Source organism: Pholis gunnellus (genome assembly GCF_910591455.1).
Source record: "Pholis gunnellus genome assembly, chromosome: 9".
Taxonomy (NCBI): domain Eukaryota; kingdom Metazoa; phylum Chordata; class Actinopteri; order Perciformes; family Pholidae; genus Pholis; species Pholis gunnellus.
Window position 1 is genome coordinate 8,875,824 of NC_136535.1, and position 20,570 is coordinate 8,896,393.

A 20,570-nucleotide genomic window follows, 5' to 3' on the forward strand; every position below is an offset into this window, starting at 1 on the left:
CAGTTTATGGTTCAGACCTGGAGCCTGGACCAGAAATACAGAAGCGTGAAGATCGTGCCTTAAACTTTGCGCTGATCACACACTGACGCCCCCTAGTGTACTGGAGTGTGTAGTACCATGAGTTTTGAAAACAAACGCACACGATCCATCAACTCTTATATAAAAATAATTGACTACAATAATCTAATAAGGTGTACCTCATCAGCGCCACGTATTAATTGAAAACAGAGCACTAAGCCACAACATTAGGCATTTTTTAATAGTCATGTTCCCCTACCCGATTCTATTTCAGTTTCCCTGAATTATCTTCATCCCTGTTGAATGGTTATATCATGCGCCCATGTGGTCAAACCTGCACACTGCATGCATCTGCTGAAATATAAGCAGGCCGGGAAGGGGAAAACAACTGGAGTTGAGCAGACATACATGAGGGTGAGGGAGCTTTTTTTAGGCCTGCTGAAATATGCAATACCAACGATATACACGTTAGAATGTTTGATGTAGTTTTTCATCATGGTTGAATGGCTATCATTTTTCACTACCAACTTTTTGGTACTTCCTAACTGAGATGATGGCTGTAATGGAGAACTCAACCAGCACGGTTGTATGGGAATACTATTATGATTACCTTGATCCTGTGATTGTGGATGAGAGCAATCTGAAATATAACAAATGTAAGTCTTTATGCTTTATAGGATACTTGTATTTGCCATCTTGTGTTAATGAAGATAACAGGCATTTTCTTCTTCCCTTTCAGACTCAATTGTTATAATATTTTGGATCATTCTGGCTGCTTTTGTTGGATTCCTCTTTCTCAGTTTGAATCTAATGTCTCATAGTGGAAACTTTCTACGGTAAGTGTGATGCATGATCTTTAAAAGTCTCACTACCTTGAATGGAGGAAGAGGGAAGTGGTAACCAACACCTACATTGAATACAACCATGTGTAGATCCTATACACATAAGCTACAAAGCTCTACTGAACTTTAAAAATGTCTTCTTATTGTTGCAGGAGTCGCAGATTCAGAGGAAGCCACAAAACATCAACTGCTTGACATGGGACCGAATCTGAATGAGAGCACTTTTTATGGATGTGAACAGAAATGTAAAAAATTTAGACAATTAAAAAAATCAGAATAATGAAAACACAACTGGTAAGATGTTGGCGGAAAAAAAGAAATTTGAGCTCAAAGGTTTTGAGGCAGTGTGTAAGAAAGAGGAGCAATTATTCATTTTTCCTTCCATTTCACTGACTATCTACAAAGTGCAAGGCTACCTTTACCATTGAACAGATTATGTAACTATTATTGTATGCTTTAACCTGCAGTTTGTGTATATGTGAACTCTGCCCTAGTAGTTAAAAGTTTATAAAGTATATAATCGTGCTTCATCATGAAGGAAGCTTTACTTTTGTGTTATAAAACAACATGTTCTCATAATATTACATGCAGGTTTAAAATAGTTATGTCATGCAGGAACTATTAAAAAAAAAAAATCACATATTTGTAAATCACATTTCTTTAATAACAGAGGGTTTTACAAAATACCTTCAAAGCAACAAAATAAATGAAGACAAGCTTTCTTGGAATTATCTCTATTTTAGCGAACACAGTAGTATTCTCTTGACATATTTAACTTTTCATGGTCATGATGTCATCACAGACGGCTCTGATGGCTGCTTGAGTCTGTGATGATTTGGATGCTTTCTGCCTCTTACACTTGGCTTCGGTCACCAAACTGACATGAGACAGGAACAGCTCTGCCGACGTGGCTCCGCTCCACAACTCATGGACGTACGACGAAAACAGAGACAGCCCCGCTACTGGAAAGGGGAAACAAGAGGCTTCATTAACTCACACTGCAACGTATTAATACTTAATCATCTTCCAGAATAAACATGCATCTACTCATGTTTTTTGTGTTTTTCATATTTTAGTTAGTATGCATTTTACTTTAATAGAGTAGGTATATCTTCTCAAAGTCAAGTTTCTCCTCCATGCTTATTGCAAATGTGTCACATTTAGTGCAATTATTAGTATTTATTTAATTAAATAAGTCTCCAACTCCAGTGTTTCAATACAATAGAGATCTTTAAGTATATGGAGTGGAATAGTGAGTTTTTAAGTGAGGCATAGTATTTTAACAGTATAGACATGGCATGGTTAGCTATGCACACTAGCAGCCATAGGAAGAGTCTGTGTATAAGGTGGCAGGTTCTTACCACGTCTGGGCACGTCAGGTGTGTCTTCTGGCAGGCAGGCGGAGACGACTGCCTGATGCCGCTCTGGAAGGTGGTCTTGGGCCTCCAGTAAACACATCATGATGGTGGTAAACAGCTGGAGGGTTTCCACTCTTGCCGAGATGCTGGAGTGACACTGAGCTTCAAAGGCTTGATGGTAGAGTCGAAGGATGTCGGCTTTCATGCCAGAATCGAGTAGCACAGCATTCACAATTTCCCCGTGTTTTATCACAGCCTTTTCGAGCCAGTGCAAGAACTCCTTTGTTCTGCTTTCATCATACGAGTCCTCCACCAAGCACCTCAGAGACCACTTGGTGAGCAGGTGTGCAGTATCACCAGCCAACTGACTAGGATCCAGTTTGTCTCTTGGCTTAGCCGGCTGGGGTTCAGAGAGGGGAAACGCAGGCTCCCAGTGAACAAGGATACTGCCGAGGTAAAATTTACACTCAGTCAGGAGACTCTCTTCTTGTTTCTCAGTGTCAGCATCTTCTGCCAGGTTCTCTTTTGGTGTGCGGACCTGGGGAAAGGAGCCTTTACCTCTGGCCTTATCCTTCCTAATCCCTGAGGAGCAAGATGAACAAAACCATGTTCATGCCATTAAAGATACAAGGAATGATTTAGATACTGTGAAGCGGAACAACAATCTAAATTCTAAGAAGTCCAGCATGTAATGTCATCACATGTAACAAATTGATACTTTTAAAGGCTCATTTCTTTTAATTCCCCTACAGAGAAGAGAACACAGGGTCAGCAAAGGAGCAGCCATCTTGGAGCAGTTACTGACCTGTTCGATATAGTCTTGCAGGGTTCAAACTTTATAACATAGGCCTGGCTTCATTGTAGGCCCTGAAAGCCTCATATCAAATATTCAGCATAGCTCTTTTAGCCATTTTAAAAGCTCATCTGCCTCATAGGATCAGCAGAAAATAATTTCAACAGAATGGAATTAATTGCAAAATAATTCTGATATATTAGAAAAAGTGTTTTCCATTGTCCAGAATCTACAATCTTTAGTACGCAATAGCCCTGTTTGAGCAATAATGTATCCAAAATAACATTCATTATGAAGTAATTAAACCTCAATTGTAAGCACGGCTACAACTTGAGTCATTAAGGTTTTCATGACAATTAATGACACTCACCCAGCAGATCCCGCACTCTGTGTTTTTCAGACACGGCTTGTATTTGGGTTAGGAGTGCCGTGTTGCGGGACAGGGAGGCCCAACACTGAAGCAGAGTGAGGGCTTCGGTACAAGAGAGAGGCTGTGGGTGGAGTGTTAGCCAGTCAGCCTTTCTGTTTGCATTGACAGCTGTCCCACAATGCTTCAGTATGGAGCAAAGAGTCTGCAGAAACAAGCTGAGCTGAGCGGCCTTCACACGCAACCTGAGAGGAGATCAAACAAACACTGACATCCTTCACCAAAAAAAACAGTTGAGATCTATTACATCATATATATGTATTATTAAGATCTCGGCTCAAGTGCCTGCAGAGTGACTTGAAAGTTGTGTTAAATTACATTTTCATGGCGATAGTTACCTGAGGTGACTGCTGATAGTTGATGCCACACACAGAAACTCACTGATGAGTGGGAGTGGGAGACACTTCACTGAGCTCCGGGGTTTCTCCTCTGTAGATGAGGACATCTTTGCTCCATCCACCGCTTTCTCCTTCTGCCCAAGGTTGGTAAACCACAGCACATGGAGCAAATCTATGATGGCACTTAGCAGCCGCTGGTCTAGATTCCTAAAGAGGATAATAAGTACAGACATATAGTAGAAAATATAGAAATGAGTTATTGTAGTAATGAATGACCATGTCAAAATAAAAGAGTCAAAATTGAGATGGGACCGTACCTTTTTCCCACCATCTGTATTATCCAGGTTAAAAGCCCACAGCTCTTGGTGAGGTTATAAGCTGCTCTGGTCACACGGGCGGCCTGGCACAACACCCTGATAATCTGGGCCTAGTGGAGCGAGATATGTGAAATATATGCACATTAGACATCTCCATTCATGCGTTTTCCTTATGAAGTGCATCTCAGAGCATCTCGACTTCACTGTGAATGTGTTGCATCATTGTGATTCCCACAGTGTGTACCTGGCAGTGTTCATCGCACAGAGGGCTGCTGCTGAAACCCAGAAGGGTCTGAAAGATGCCCTGTTGTTCACACAACTCATAGCAGTGTCCGTCACTTATCCCTTCCTCCAGCACACTCAAGATCCACTCCCGTTCCATTTTATGCTGCAGGAAAAAAACAAAACAGGCAATCAGTCGTACTCTCACGGCCGACACCCCTGAACAGATAACACCAGTCTAGAAAAAGCACGAGCTGAGCAAAACTAACAGATGAAGGTTAAATGTTGTTGACACGAGAAGAGTTTATTTGGACAGTCATTTATTTATAGAATATGCTAGAAGATACTTTGGAGTACCTCCAAGTCAAAGCCATAGAATAGTTTGAAGAACTCAGGGACTCTTCTGAAGTCCAGACTCTGATGGGACAGCAGAAACCTGTTTAACACCATGTACATGTGGTCCTCTGGGAAAAGAGGAAAAAAAAGGAAACGGGTCAATGATCCTGAATTATATACTGTATATAGAAATGCAACAAGTTGTAATCAAAAAGATTACAACTTTAAAAAGTTCCTTATCAGTTCAGTAATCTTTAGAGTCAAATCACTCTGGTCAGAACAAGTTTACACACCAGGTTTGAGCATCTGCTGAGCCACTTTAGCGATGTACGAGGTCAGGACAAATGGAAGTCTTTGATTCTGCTGCCGAATTCCATTCTTCACGGTGTCCATCAAGTACAGCAACTGTTCGATGAAAAAAAGGCTCATCAGTGTTTCTGGAGAAGACTCCCACACATACAATTTTGAAATACTCACACACCGCCTGCCTCACACCTTACCTGTCTCTTCTCTCTGAACCGAGCACCCTCCAGGTGTTGGTAGAAGCAGCTCAGCACGTGGTACGCTGCCGCTCTCACTTTTGGGTCATAGCTACTCAGAGCCATTATGGTTAAACCCAGAGCGTGACTGGATACAAACTTGAGGCAGTCAATCACACACTCTGTCACACAGAAAAAGGAAAACAATTTTACATTTATAAAGCAGTGATAACCTTAGCTGATTTGGAGTGATGACACATTATGAAATATAGTCACCTGGCTGCAGTATGGTGCTGAATAGAGGCAAAAGAAAACGAGGATCATACAAGTTCTCGCGGTCCTTTACTGCGTTGTTACAGTACAGCAGCTCCTTATTATCCTATGAGAGAGAAAGATATACATATTCAAGGTTTATCCAAATACCAACATGTTTCTCATTCATCCCTTTTCCTTTATCAGATCACAATGGATGTAGAAGGAATTTCATTTGTGATGCTCAAATAATTGAAAAAGGACAAATATCAGACCTGCAGGATGATTCTGCGTTGCTGGGGAAAGTGTGCAATCGTTTGGAGCATCCTGTCACTGTTCAGCAGGGCCAACAGGTCGTCTGAGCTCGCTTGCTTCCACAAAGAAGCTCCGAGGCTTTTCCTGGTCTTGTGGTGCTCCACAGCTGCTGGGCCCCACAAGAACGACCTGCAGTTAAAAACAAAGATTCAGCATTTGCAAATAACAAGTGCAATTGTTGCATTTGCAAACTACAAATATGTATGGAACTTACTGAAATTTCAGCAGGCTGACATTGTTTCTTTCATATTCCTGAAGAAGCAGCAACAGTTTCTGATCTGCAAAAAAAATCAAGGTGTGAGAGGAAAGAAGGGCAACAGACACACAAACACATTTAGATTTCCTGTTTTACCTGTAGTGCTCAGTGTAACTCCATATGCTCCCAGCAGGACAACAAAGTGATTCATGCTACAGACTGTTGGGCTTTTCTTCACCAAACAGAGAAGTAGGGACACTAGTGCTTCTGAAATGACAACAAAATAAGATTATTTGTGTTTATTAATAAATTGAGGGATATGTCATTTACTGTTTTTCTCCATTCTATTCTGCGAGATACGTACCTTTAGCCTGACACCCGCTAGGCTCTTCATCACAGTCCAACATGGTGGGCAGGAACAGAGAATGGCTGCTGGTCATCATGTGAAGGGTGGCTAGAGGAATCAGATCCTTCTGGACTTCACTGCTCCCGTACATCACTTCCAACAGGTTGCTCAGTGTGTTCAGAAAGTGATGATCTCTGTAGCGATATCTACAGTGGAACAACGTCTTTTAGATCATTGATATTAAAAATATCATCTCATGAGACGCTCTTGAAGAAACATCTAGCAAACTGGATTTTCGACAAATATCTTACTTCAGTCCATTCTTGACAAAGCTGTTCCATTCAGATGCAGTGATGTCTTCAGCTGATGTCTGTGTAATGAAGATATATTATGAAATGCATTACATAAAACCATAAACATTACAGTATGTGTGAGGAAAATAAACCCACTAGGAGTCCTTGCAGTCTTTCCAGGATGCTCTGCTCCTGCTGTGACCACGAAGTAGTCTGATCTTTAGAGTGACTGAAAGCGGCTATGAGACACTTTAGGGCAGCAGTGGTGACAGACTTCCTCCAGGGTTCTTGTTCTTCGGGGCAATCGGCCAGTTTCTCAGTGATGACATCTACTAGTTGCCATCTGAAAGAGAAAAAAAACATTCAGCTAACACCATGCGACTCTGATAATGTACATAAAAGTATAAAAGAGTGAATTACTACCTTTCGAAACTGTCCACTTTTTGAAGAGCACTGGGCAGAGTGTTGATCAAGTCCCTGGTGTCCTTGATGTTTGCAGAGAGCTTGATCAGATTGGCTAGTGTTTCCGCCAGCTGGGCTCCAGACTCTTCCGTCAGGTTTCCCAGAACACATTGGGACAATTTGGCGAGCAGTGCTTGCTTCAAGGCCTTTACAACCTCTTTTTGCACTACAAAACACAGCAATTGAGCACATCTAAATTAATATATACAGGTGGTGTTGAGATACAAAGGAGTGGCATAAACCCTGGGGCTGAATGCTTTAAGACAAAACAGAACTTGTATTAGTACAAACCATCTTTAGGCCTGGCAGGATCCTCTCTACTTGCCACCTGTAGGTAGGTGTTGATTAATGGAAGGAATGTTTCCGTCTGATCTGAGAGCTTCTCCATGTTCGTGGGCTCTAAGCACCACATCTCAAAGCAGAGACGGTGTGTGGAGCAGTTCTGCAGCAGCAGGGAGCCGATGGCCAGAGTGTCTGGGAGAGGCCACTGGAGACAGTGCAGCAGCACATCTGTGTGGATGAGCTTAGCACTGCCAGGCTCACTGGACAGAGTCTGCAGCAGGAAGGCCTCCAGAGCAGAGCTGGAGCAGGACAGCAGCAGGGTGCTCAGGCCGTGGAGGTGTGCTTGAGATAGACAGATGCCGTGCTCCTGGGAAGGGTTGGCTTTAGACTCTGTGAGGATCTGCAGCGCCGCGTGACCATAGACACTGAGCTCGGCTTGTGCGCCCTCACTGCTGGGAGAGATTAGGCTCTCTTTGGGAAGGAGCAGCAACTTGGAAACCACCTCTCTGAGATTGCAGGAGTCCATGTAGCTGTGCAAAGATAGGAGGGCCTGGAAAGGTCTGGACTGTTTCTTTGCTGCCTGGGAGCCCTTCTCTGTCAGCTCCTTGAGCACAGCCTTTTCTATAGCCCCCATGTAGCTACTAATGAGCTCCAGGCGACCAAGATCACAGAGAGTGGGGGTGCTGGTTTTCAGCAAGGCCAGAATGTCATCATTCAGCTGAGCACACAGATGCTTTAGCCTGACGGGGTTCAGAGTGTGAGGAGGCAAAGCAGCCAGCTCCAGAGCCAGAAACCACTGCTCAAAACATGGATGCTTGAAGATGGAGCCGAGGGCAGCAACCAGGATCTAAACACAGATTAGAATAAAATCAATAATTAAAAAAAGAAAGAAAAGGAAGATCAAACTTGATAACATTGGTCATAGTTTAAACATAATTTAGTAAAAAAGCTGAACTTCTCCAAACCTGCTCTTTATCGCCATCTACTGTGGACGACTGGTTGATTTCCAGGAAGAGGTCAGATCCTTCTTGGGGGTTCTCTGCTGCTGGCTCAGAACTTGTATTCTCCTCAAAGCTTTGTAGCCTGGTCACCAAATCCAGGAGTATCCCCATTAAGGTCTTGAGAGGGGCAGTTCCTATGTCTTTGGAGAACTGTGCAGAACGATATGAAGTGTCGTGTTTAGTTTTAACTTAGTAATGTACTGAGTAGTAAACTTGTTTTTGTGCTCTTACCGTGCCAACGTTGTCCACTGTTGATTTTATGTAAAGTAACATCTGCTTGATAGCTACTGGAAAATCAGCCATCAACATGGAAGCTAGAGTTCCTTCCACATTCTCCCTGAAGGTGGCCTCAAGCAAAGTGTTTGGTCCTTGGCTATACGCAGCTTTCATCAGTGCAGTGAAGGAAATGGGGGTTGACAATCCCTGTGAATGGCATTCAGAGTCCTTGAACTGCGAAAAAAAAAAGACGACTGTTATTTTCTACATCAAGAAATAACAAGTATGTCACTCTTTCAGTTAAACAACGTCTTGGTTCCAACAAAAACGAACCAGTTGCTCCCGGCACTGCTGTGGTAGCCATTTGGAGTAATACTGATGAAGGTGTATGACAGCGGGATGAGGAGAAGCGGAGAGTTCTGCGGACACAAGCTCTTTATCGTACTGCAGCAGAGCCAAACAGAGCGGGAGCGGCTCTCTCTGACAGTGCATGACATCTGAAAGCACCGCAGACAAGTACTCAAATACCACCCCTGAAAAAAGAAAAGACATATAGTTGTCAACGTTACAACATAAGTAGATACTAAATACTTATCAGGGTGGAGAAATCACTTTTTCAACGGTAAAGCTGCACTTTTAATGCAGCAAATTGTCACGCCGCAATTAACAATCTATGTACATTATAATATGTACTCTGAACATTATACTATTTGTCCCAATTAAGGCAGAAGTGCTTTACCCTTGTCTACTGGAAGTTTGTTTCGGGCCTCCAGAGCAGCAGGTACCATCACACTGAAGGGGAATGTCTGGAGAATGAGGTCTTCACTCAGAGATGGCCCGAGCTCCTCCAGCTCACCTTCATTACCCTCCATAATGACATCCAGCATGTCTAAGACATCTAGAAGACAGTCAGTTGTCAGATTGTTAAAAAACACACAGACATGCTTATGGCTGGAATAGATTCACGTAGATTCCATCTTGAAATGTTCACCATCTATGTGTGAGACTGGGATGCTGGCAGCGTCGCCCTCCTGGCTGCTCAGGTTAGCTTGCAGATAAGCTGCCTCCTGGACCAGGCTGGCAACCTTATCTGTGTATGTGTAAGAATTACACACCAGTTTCACTAATACCTAGAGAAAGAGACCAGAAGTGCATTACCAATTATAACTACTATGTTATTATACACAATGTGTTATTGTCTCTAACCAACAGCATAACAGTAACAGATAGAAATGTCGACACGTAAACACAGATGTTACGTAGATGGACTCACCCTCTCCAAGAACTGGATGACAGTCTCTTGTTGGTGTGCCTCCACTCTGGCCAGCTGGTCGAGCCAAAGCTCAAGCTCAGTCCAGGTGTACTCGAACACCCCACTGTCCTTTAGCACCTGAATACGAGGCCAGGATTACAAGACGGCGGTCATTTCCTTTCCTAAAACTCAGATTTAGCATCTTTGGCAGCTAATTATTAACAGACTTTGCCTGCGCTGCTTTTTCTTCGTTAACTTAATGAAGTTAATAAATAAATAATACGCAGTTTACCACAGAATCATTTTGCTTCAGGCTCTTTCAAGTAATATGACAAACTACTTTTCTCAACTGAACCGTTTCCTGATGTTGTGGAAGAACTGCTAACATATCCTCTAGAAATGACACTGTGCCCTCCACTGAAATGTCCTCACTTTTAGAACCAGCATCCGTGTGGATGTTTTCAGGTGGCTGCTGCTGCTGCTGACAAACATCTTGAGAAGCAGGTAAAGTACTGACTTTTCTCCAGATGATGATTCTGTATCCGCAACATCCTGGGAAGACAAAGCAATACGCAACACATTAGAAACAATGTTGACAACAAAGCAACACCTTCTAAACAACAATCGCTGTAACAATTAAAACAGTAACAGTGTAACGTCTTCACCTGTATGCGAAACCAGGAGAACTTGCTTGCCGGAAGATCTAAAGCCAACTGCAGTATCTGATACTGCAGCACTGGGGGAACTTCTTCTCTCATTCCTTTCTCCGACACGATCCCTAGAGAGGTCAAATAAAAAATCTACTTTGAAGGCTTTGTTGGAGAAATACCTGCATCATACTCAAAACATATAACATATATGAACTCAATGGTAAAATAAAAGTCTCACCTTTTAAGAGCTTGCTGAAGTCAAATTTGCACTGGCTTACCAGATGTGGCACTACCTTCTGGTAAAGACATATGACCTGAAGAATCAGAGTCTTCAGCAGGATTACCTCAGCTGTCTCGGCAACCGCTGGACACAAAGGAACTTAACTCAATCAAATGTTTTTGCTGGTCATCCCCTTTACTTTACAGGACTGATTAGAATAAACAATACACATGTAATGTCAATGTTATTACCAGGCACTTTATTATCGGTCTGTTCAGCACTCCCTTCAGTTTTGGTCTTTTTTTCTTCACCATCTGTCTTTTCCTTCTTGCTAAGCGACTGCCACTTTGCAACTATGCTCGTCATATCGGGCAGAATCTGGAACAGAGCATGAATAGTGGGGACTTGAGATGTTTAACGGTGCATCATTACTATTTGTGGGTATTGATACAGCTCTTTGCTGAGCTTACCTTGCTGAGTGTCTCCCTGTACTGCAGTGCCAAATCCCCCATCATGTCAGCAGTGTATACATCTGAGCTGTGCCACTCAGACTTATCCAAAAGGTACTCCATGTTCTTATTGGCTCTTTTCAAGATGAAATTCATCATGGACAGAGTTGTGAGTTGCACTGCTGTGTTGGCAAGCTGTCGGACACAAGAGGAGATATTTGGAATACGTGACAAAGTATTGTTCATTTTCAGTGTTTTGTGTTACTGCAGTTACAGCATTGATCGATTCATTTCACCACTTACACTGAGGCCCTGTGTGAAGAACGTCTTGTTACAGACCGGAGGAAGGGATATCACCATGATCATGGACAGCAGGCGAGGGAGGGGGATGACCTCACGAGTTTGGAAGACTGTGGAAATCTCTGGCTGGCCCTCGTAGATCTGACATATGAATTCAAAAAGGGTCATTCTTTTTGCTCTTTAAATAGACAAGCTAGATATGATTAAACAAACAAAATCAAATCTACTATCAAGCATTACCTTTTTAAGTAACTTGACGTTGTCCTGCCAAGCACTTTTGAGGCGGGGGGTGTATGAATACTGAGTCTCCTGAAAGTATCTGGCCAGCATGTCAGGGCTAGCTTTCAGCACATTCACCACCAGCTCCGTCACCAACTCATCCTCTGTCGCCTGTTTCTGCCCCACCAAGAACTGAAGCAAGACAATGTTGCCAGATCTGTAAAAAAAGAATGAAATCCTTTCATCGGCATGAGGAGTCTCCAGAAGAGTGTGAGGTAAACTTCCTTCTCTGAGTACTTACCTGCCAGCTGTGCCAAAGCTGGCATCATGAAAGCTGATGCCATGCTTACGAGAGCAACACAGGTCGAGAAGGAAACCGTGGACAAGTTCCCGGATGAGAGATATCCCAGCATGCTCAGAGTCCTCCAACATCTTTAAGATGACAAATAACATTTAGAGCCACAGGTTGAAAAGATAGGTTACACAACAGAGCCTGTGTTCAAACAAGAAGTCAAAAAGCAAATGACTCACTCTGTCATCATCAGTGGTTGCATCCACAATCCCATTCCATTTATACAGAGAGGCTACGTTGGCCAGCACAGCAGGTGTGAAGAAACGCACTTTCTGTGTTTTACTTATGGCCTTGTTAAGCACAACCTGCAGCAAGACAAATACCAACACATAGAATCATTGAATCCATTCATTAAATTTGATGGAAAGTGTAAACTGCTGAGCACTTACTCTAGTCTTCAGTGTGGACAGAATCAGATTGACTATGGACATCCTCTCCTCCTTCAGACCTGTGCTCAGGATCTCTGGCAGGAGTTCTGACACACCAACATGAACATGTCATCAACAAACCTGACATGAGAGTATGTTGTGTAAATTGTAATGCATATCTACTTATTACCTTTGCTTTCTAATATCTGTCCAACTGTAGCATTATCTCCAGACACCAGAAAGGACAGCACAAACTGGATAAAAGCCATGCGGACATCAGGTCTTCCCTGGAGAATTCACGGAGAAGAATGTAAGCATACGTATCCACAGAACCCAACAAAACATTCTGTTGACTGAAGAAAAGGCCAAAGCTACAACACACCCTCTTATCCTTTCTCTTTGCCAGTCCAGACAGAGCTTTATTGATGTAAATGTGACTCAGGACCTCTCTGGCAGCTTCTGGACCCTGAGACACCAGGGCGGACAGGAGACTGAGGCACTGACGGACAAACCTGTGCACAAAGGAAAACACAAGGTTAGTGCAATGGGCAGAAGACAACATCAAACCGTGCTGAGGACTGATGTTTGATGTCCTTGTAGTGAAGCCCGTCCACTAACCTGTGATTTTCTGAATGGAAAGATCCCTGCAGAAGTTTCACGTAGCTAGAAACAGTCTTTTTCACGATAGCATTGCCAACCATGCTGAAGTGGGACAAGTCACTTGCTGTCCTTAGAAGGATCATCTCCAGGCTCTCAAATATCGGGATCATCTGGACAGAAGCAGGATTCAGAGCTTTATACGTACAAAAACAGGCAACCTCACAATTCAGTCCCATCCACTGAGAAAAGTACTTACCTCGCTCTCTATATGATTTTCTCCCTCTAGCAATTTGAATATTTCTGCACACTCCATAGAGATTTTAATATAACCTTCCACCACATCATACAGGTCAGGGCATGGCAGCTTCTTAGCGGTTGAAATGAATGTCTCCAGGCCTGCAGGCGATACAAAGTAAGAATTAACCAAAGCAAAACAGAGGAGTGCACTTCAGACGCTGAGGGTCGGGAACGTGATGCTGAAATGCTAACTGCACTAAAGTGGATTTATTGATTTATGTGAATAAATGTATGAATCACTAATGTGACTGAGTATCACTTCTGTAAGTTGGTGGAACAAACAGCACACTCACCCTTCATGGCTGTGGTGGGTTCCTTTAGCATGGCTTTAAAAACAGTCCCATTGAACTCCGGCACTTCTTTTTTCACTGGAGTGTGTGACTCCGCAGAGTCTTCGCTTTGGCGCTTTTTACCCATTTTAATACGAATAAAAACAGATAATAGTGACTTCTTGTTTTTTTCTTACATCCCTACCATACAAGTTCTGTTACAGTGACCCACGTTGGGCTGTCAACAGAAAGCCGTCCAACGAAATTGTCACCCGGTAGGAAACGTTTGCTCCCGAACTTCAGTTCCGCATTGTTTCTGTTCCGCTTACTAAAAAAGGAAAGTTTTAAAGTGATTCTCTAATTAGCTGGCAAAAATACGTTAACATGCTAATACAGAATACATAGGAAGAAGAGGTGTATGAATTCAACTTAACTTTGATAACATTTAAGTTGAGTTTTGATTTTTGGTTCCAAGTATACCTTTAAAGTGATCCTTTAAAAGAGAGCTAAAGTAGAATAGACTCAGAAAATAAATAAAATAAACATAACCAGTTAAATAATGGTGCAAAGCATACAAGTAACATAGCCAGGCATAACAAAAACACATCCAGTGTTTTCATGTTCTTAATATACATCCTGTTTAGGTTTGGCTATAGCAAAGATAACACAGACTTGATCCATTTTATTGAAACCTCTCTCACATTCACATTCTGGCATTTACTATTTAATAACAAACTGTATTTCATTCAGTAAAATGTTAGCAAAACAGAATATTATATACGCTTATACACCCTTGTTATAGTTTCATTCCATGACAACATCATTTTGGGGAAACACACATTTTGCTGAGACCATGTAGACATAGTTGTGGTTTATCTTTGTAGCCTATTTGAAGAGTGTGTGGTTTACAACCAAAGTGGAGCCTCTTCTCAGTTATTCTTTCAACAAACCTTCGCAGACACTGCCAAACCAGATCTCAAAGTTGATGTCAAACTTTGTAACGACCCAATGCTGTTCAGTGAAGCATTTGAAAAGATTTTCTGAAATATGGAATCTATTTTTGTCAAGATGGGGTGATCTGAATATTGTATATAATAAATAATAATATTTATTTAATATGTAATAATGTATTTTTAACACCATCACGAAGAGGTAAAATCAAAGAGCACATCTGCTGATTGCACTGAATGCTCAGTTAGAAAATTGTTCATTTTTCTAATAATAATAATTAGGCTTACGCGGCACATATAGGCTGCTTATCCAAATGACACACATCTGCTTTCAATGACTGCTGAGAAAGACAACAATGATGTTATTTAGTGGAATGACATAGCAACATATTCCACTAAAAAAGGAATAGCAGCATCAAATCTTTACAGTTTGTGTTCTCCAGAATAAATGTACTCGTTTAGTTACCGTTCAGTTCTATGACCACCAGGGGGCAGCCTTGCTCTGATTGAGAACTGGTCCATGAGCATTCTGCAGCTGTATTGAAGAAGGGAAATAGACATACACTCCAGTAAGACAGACATGCTGTGAATCACTTTTGCATGCAGGTGCAACATGATGGATGTTGTAAGGTAAGTCACCGTGAGGAGCCTCCAGATTCACTGTGTTAAGACAAAACTATTTTAGATCCACTGTGAAGTTGGGCCTGCAGGCAGTCTGCTATTGTCTGGGATGCTACTTGAGATTCTGGTGATTTGATTACAGCTCACTGCTGCACATGCTATAAAACGCATCTGCCTGTGGTGCAGAAACCACCAAAATTACTCGGAAGCCAATTTTAGAATAAAGGTCCTAAAATATGCAAATATGTCTCTGCCTTTGGTGCAATACACTCTGAACTATCTGCGATATGACAGGGCGGAGCATAGTAAAGCTTCACTTTGAGTTCATGCTTCTCTTTTCACAATTTGATTACACAGCTCCTGTAAATATGCAGCGGAACAAACTTGCGCTAAAGAATTAGAACTAATTTAACAAATGTTACATGTCTGTAGAAGTAATTAGACCTACACCTGCCTTCTCTCAAGTGGTATGTATTTCTAAGGTGTACAAAGTGAGAGTGACCATATATATATATATATATATATTAATGAATGCTAAAACTTTATACCCTGCTCTGATGCAACATAGTCAAAGAGTGATAGTTAGCTTGGTCACAGCAGAATATTTCGTGAATGAATGCCTGCGAGGCATGGCATAACTGATTTGATATGTCTTTAATCATGGTGCAGGAATGTCAAACTGTGCTAGATAATATAAAAATGACTGAAATAAAAAAAAGAGAAAAGTGCAAAATACAACATGATGAATGAGGAATTGAAATGATGCAATGATTATAGTAACATTATAATGTTTAGCTTGTGTCTTGACTTTCGAATTATAGAACCCCAAGATGTTGAACAATGTGTGCAAAGAGCAAGTAAAAAAACAAGCACAATGAACAAGCATTGAAGTCTTTGCTCATATAATTAATCCATTATATAAAGGGGTCTGTTTCTGTTTTCTAGGTTGTAGTGTACACCTGATTTTTTTCATTTTCAGAAATCCTCTAATTCCTGCAGCTGTCCAGGGGGCTGCCCGTGGAAATGAGGAACCTTTATCTGAGCCCTGGCTGAGCAAAGATTTAGGGGTCTGAATAAGCCAGACATGGCAGTAATTCCACATATTTCTTTGCATTTTAAAATGAATGACAATAGAAGCACAATGCCAATGTGAAATTGAAATTTTGATCAGAGTTCAAGGATTTTGTGAGTTCGGTTTGATAATATTTGTTTATTACCCTTTGTTGATACACAGGAAGCTGGAATTTGTTTTCATTCTGACTCAGGCTACAATATTTGGCAGAATTTCTGTTATCTTAACTCTTTCCTTGTTTTCTCTGGGAGTCTGGACTTGACTTTATAGCCCGAGTTGTGATATTGAGCTGTACAAATGAATTCAACTTTGTACAACTCTTGTTGAATTGAAAATTCATTCTCCAACTTTTCTTTCACAGTTGATACATACATTTATTGCACTCATAAATTATGCTCTTCATGAGATTCCAGTTGTGGGAGAGGCTCGAATTCAGAACAGTCATTTCCAACTAAAACTCTCCATATCTACCTCAGGCTATAGTCTGAGATTGAATGCCATTAATGTAACATTTATGTGTACGGTAGTTGAGATTGGATGTTTGAAAAATAAGGAATATGGTGTGTTGACATCTAAGATAAGCTTCTGAACTTTTTATTTCAATCCAGCTACTTTTGAGACTTTGTATGGCTTTAGATTTGATTTGAGATTGCTTCTAGTGTTACTTACTTGACCAAAATTATTGAAATATTATTAGTTGATTAACTCCATCCACTTTGTGCATGGATGCTTTTTCTGACCGTAAGCTGTTTCCTGCCTTTCTTGTGGGAAGCTGTTCCTGGTGGCATGTCCAACCTGGTGAGACATGAGTTTCTCCAGTTTGTTATTACTATTATACATGCTCTAAACTGGTGTATCTGAACCTCAAGGCATGCGTATTTAATGTATGGGAGAGAAATCTGCCGTGCTGCCGTTTTAGGACCTGTTGCTGAAGTGCTCTTGCAGTGGGACCAACCAAGCCAGGCTGGATGAGAGAGGAAGCAGGAGTGGCATAGCTATGCAAAGCCTTTTCCGGTCCATAAATGCCATGTTTATTTTTGAAGTTCTGGCCTGGTGTGCACCACTTGTCTTTTAAAGAAAATGGTGGGTGTATAAAGCCTGTCACAGCGCTGACAGGGATGGTCAGGCCTTTATAGCCCTGGGATGTAGGAGCAGGATGTTCATCAGTTCAAAGAGGTTTTAGCCACGTGTAGCTCAGGCTGAGTGATCATGTCAGCAGAAGGGCAAACTTCTTCCCTTCTGGAAAAGAAAAAAAGGGTTATTTATGACATTGGTGTCCTCCATGCCACAATGTGCTACACCACTCAGCACTGATATATGATGGAAGAAGCATTTCAACGTAGAAATTTAGCATAATTTTTGCTGAATACATTAACATTGATGTTTTTATGAGTTAACATCTTTTAAAAGTTTTTATTACAAAGTTTCAGAGATTTCCATTTCTTTCATATAAAAAACCCTTAAAGATTACACACTCATTTATTTGACTGGTGCAACTGTAAATCACAAGGTTATATACTATACTTATGTGTTTACTTCCTCCATTACGATGCCAGTAGCGCGACTGGGTCTAGATAGAGGCGCTGGGTGGTTTCCAAAGAGTTCTTTTCCACAGCTGAAGCCACTTCACCATGCCTGTTTCCACCACAGTGCACCACAGGCCCTTCTGTGAGGTTGCAGAGCTTCCGTTGTGTGCCTCTCAGAGCCTCTCAGGCCCTCCTCAAGATAACACTACGGCCAACGCTGTCGAAGGATCAAAGATCACCCTACGCCTAACAAACAGCTAGACACTTGGCCTATCAGAAACATCTGGGAGTGGTTGGCTGCAGCTGTTGGTGCATGCCCACACCCTTGCAACAATCAGGACTCAGGCCAGATGTGGAGATCATCTCACGTAAGGTACAGATGTTTCTGCTCCTCACCCCAAGGAGAAGTAGGATGCTTTCTGAAGTCCTATTATATTTAGAATGTTTGTATTGCACCCAGATTGGGTTCATTGCTTTGGTAAATGCCACTGGCTTGTGGGTTGTCACTATTCAGCAAGCTGATTGAAAACAGTGCTGCTTGCAGAAATGCTTTTGGAAAACAGTGCAAAAATGTCAATTCTTTTCCAAATGGGTGAGTGTGAACCACTAAATATCACCTAGTCTGACCCTACTGATGATATAGAGGCGAGAATGTTGCAGAACCTTTTCATTCTACATAATAAGCACTTATATTGCAGTTCTGGAAATACGCTGCCTAAAATGGTGCTTGTTGAAGAAATGTTTACCACAGGACACTTCATTACGACCCATATCCTCTCAATGTCGATTCCCAACAGCTGTTTCACTAGATTATTGCTGTGATCGTCCCACATAGTAGAACAATTCAGATCATTGACAGAAATTACACTTAAGTGCAAGTAAAAGTTCAAAAATCATATGTGGTGAAATACAGAAGTACCAGCTGTAAAATGTAATTGTAGAAAAATGCTCAGGATGAGTGTACTCCTTTCTGTGTGTTAAATTGTTGATGCATTAATGTGTCAGCCGGTTCAGCTGGTGCTGATTTTCACTAATGTATATAGTGTTGAGTAGTTTAAACTAGGGCAATGTGTGAGCGGATATGTTTTTATGTAAATGGTGTAACTACAAAGTGACTAAGTGCATCCTTTCTGATGCAGCGGAGTGAAAATTACAATTATTCCTTCAGAAATATAAATTGCACATAATGATTCCAGCTAAAATGTATGAGTTTGAAAGGTTATGAGTTAATACATGAGTTTTACATATTTTAGCTATTAGGATTTTCCATATGTAATGACAGTATTAGCTAATCTGCTATTATGATGTTTAAAGAAAATGGTCCAAAGAAACTTTTCACGCACACATTATGATATGCAATGAGAGATGAACATAGAACATAATGATAATTGGCTTTGTGTCAGTGTACAATTTACATGAGAATCCACTGTGGACATGTAAAGTTAATGATACATAGACATGAAGACACCGATTAGTGATTGTAGAGTTGACATATTAATGCACTATATGATGTTAATACCAGACCTGAGATGGTCTGGAGAGAGTCTTCCGCTCCTGCAGGCTCCCTGTGGTGATTAGAAAAACACTTTGGTGGATATTACACCCAGTTATTCAATCCCTCTGCTGTCTCTGCCTGTTCCCTCTCTCTGCACACCATTAAAACAACATCTTTGGCCCAAGCTCACCGAGCATGACATAGGAAGTAAAGTTTAGTGATGTACCCTCGCCATGACCCCCTCCTCCCCATTCTCATGAATGAAATGGTTTTGTTCTGTACATCAAAGGAAGGTCTTCTATTTGTTCTGGCTTTTACTTTCTGTATATCTCTTCTTCAAATGTTCCGTGCAGTGTAAGAATGATGAGTTAGAGCCTTCTTGTAAGACTTGTGGGTTGGGATAACATCAGTGCCCTTGATATGCATTCTTTTTTTGTCTCGGATTTAGATGATTCCCCCATAGCACGGGTCCCATGTCTGCACTATTGCTTTTGCTGTCCCTACGTCACTAGCTTATCCTCCAGTTGCCTCATGGTCTTCAAAGTGGGATCATGCCTGTACCCAAGGGCCATCACATTTTTCATGTAAATGCATACCTCTGCAGTAGAACCCGCAGTCAGGTTGGTTTTAACAGCAGACTTTGGCAATGGATCTAAATGGGCCTGGGGTGTGGCAACTAGGTTGAGCACCTGGTATAGAGGCCTGCTTAGTGTCTCCCTTTCCTGGCAGGTGTTTTAGGTAGAACCACCTAGGGAGAGGCCAAACAGTAGACCCAGGAGACACTGGAGGGGTCACATCTTTTAGCTAGCCCGGGATTTCCTGGGGATCCCAAATAAAGAGATTGAGGAAACTGGTGGGGGAAAACATGTTACAACGCTGACAGGGATAAGAAGCTCCAATGTGATTGGATAAAAAACAAATTACTATAAAGAACTGTCAGTTAAGTTTTGCATGTTTATAGTGTTTTGTAATCATTGGAAAGTAACTTCCAATGTGCACAAGAGCTGGACTGGAAGGGCAAAACAAGAACTATAACTTTTAGCAGGGGGGTCTGGGATCCCAAAGAGGGAGAAGGCTGAACAGACCATTCTAATCTGGTTTAGCAATTGGTTTTCTTGTGTTTCTTGTGTTTTCTCAATGGAAATGGAGAATCTCCTATCTGACTTGCATGCTGTTTGAATGAAGCTCTAGCATAAGTTCAGACAGGAAGACTATACTGTCCCATGCCTAAGCCCATAGCTTATTTACCATACATCTGCCATCACTCCTCATGCAGGCACATTCATTATTTCCTTGCTGTTATTGTTTGGGGCTGTCAATCATATCAGCTGTCTAGATCAGCTGGTCTCTCTAGCCAATAGCACAACGACACAAGGACATCGTTAGCCTATCATCTTGCTGCTGTCTTTCTTTAAATATGATTCTCTCTCTACCTTC

At 41.6% G+C, this 20,570-nt stretch overlaps 1 protein-coding gene across 1 annotated transcript; it reads right to left on the reverse strand.

The window, feature by feature from the left end:
- Positions 1-1,525: 1,525 nt before the first annotated feature.
- urb1 (URB1 ribosome biogenesis homolog) lies at positions 1,526-13,617 on the reverse strand (the record flags this gene model as incomplete). Its single annotated transcript, XM_079166256.1, has 39 exons — positions 1,526-1,822; positions 2,222-2,800; positions 3,382-3,623; positions 3,777-3,983; positions 4,094-4,203; positions 4,338-4,481; positions 4,673-4,779; positions 4,945-5,056; positions 5,152-5,312; positions 5,407-5,509; positions 5,658-5,826; positions 5,912-5,975; positions 6,050-6,160; positions 6,258-6,445; positions 6,551-6,609; positions 6,689-6,875; positions 6,956-7,160; positions 7,286-8,123; positions 8,242-8,427; positions 8,509-8,727; positions 8,827-9,026; positions 9,233-9,391; positions 9,485-9,623; positions 9,767-9,883; positions 10,178-10,297; positions 10,411-10,523; positions 10,634-10,759; positions 10,867-10,993; positions 11,086-11,259; positions 11,368-11,505; positions 11,605-11,800; positions 11,885-12,015; positions 12,115-12,240; positions 12,325-12,410; positions 12,494-12,590; positions 12,686-12,815; positions 12,922-13,073; positions 13,160-13,299; positions 13,494-13,617. 39 exons carry the CDS (start codon positions 13,615-13,617, stop codon positions 1,632-1,634), a joined length of 6,777 nt encoding a protein of 2,258 aa, XP_079022382.1. The 3' UTR covers positions 1,526-1,631.
- Between the last annotated feature and the right edge of the window lie 6,953 nt (positions 13,618-20,570).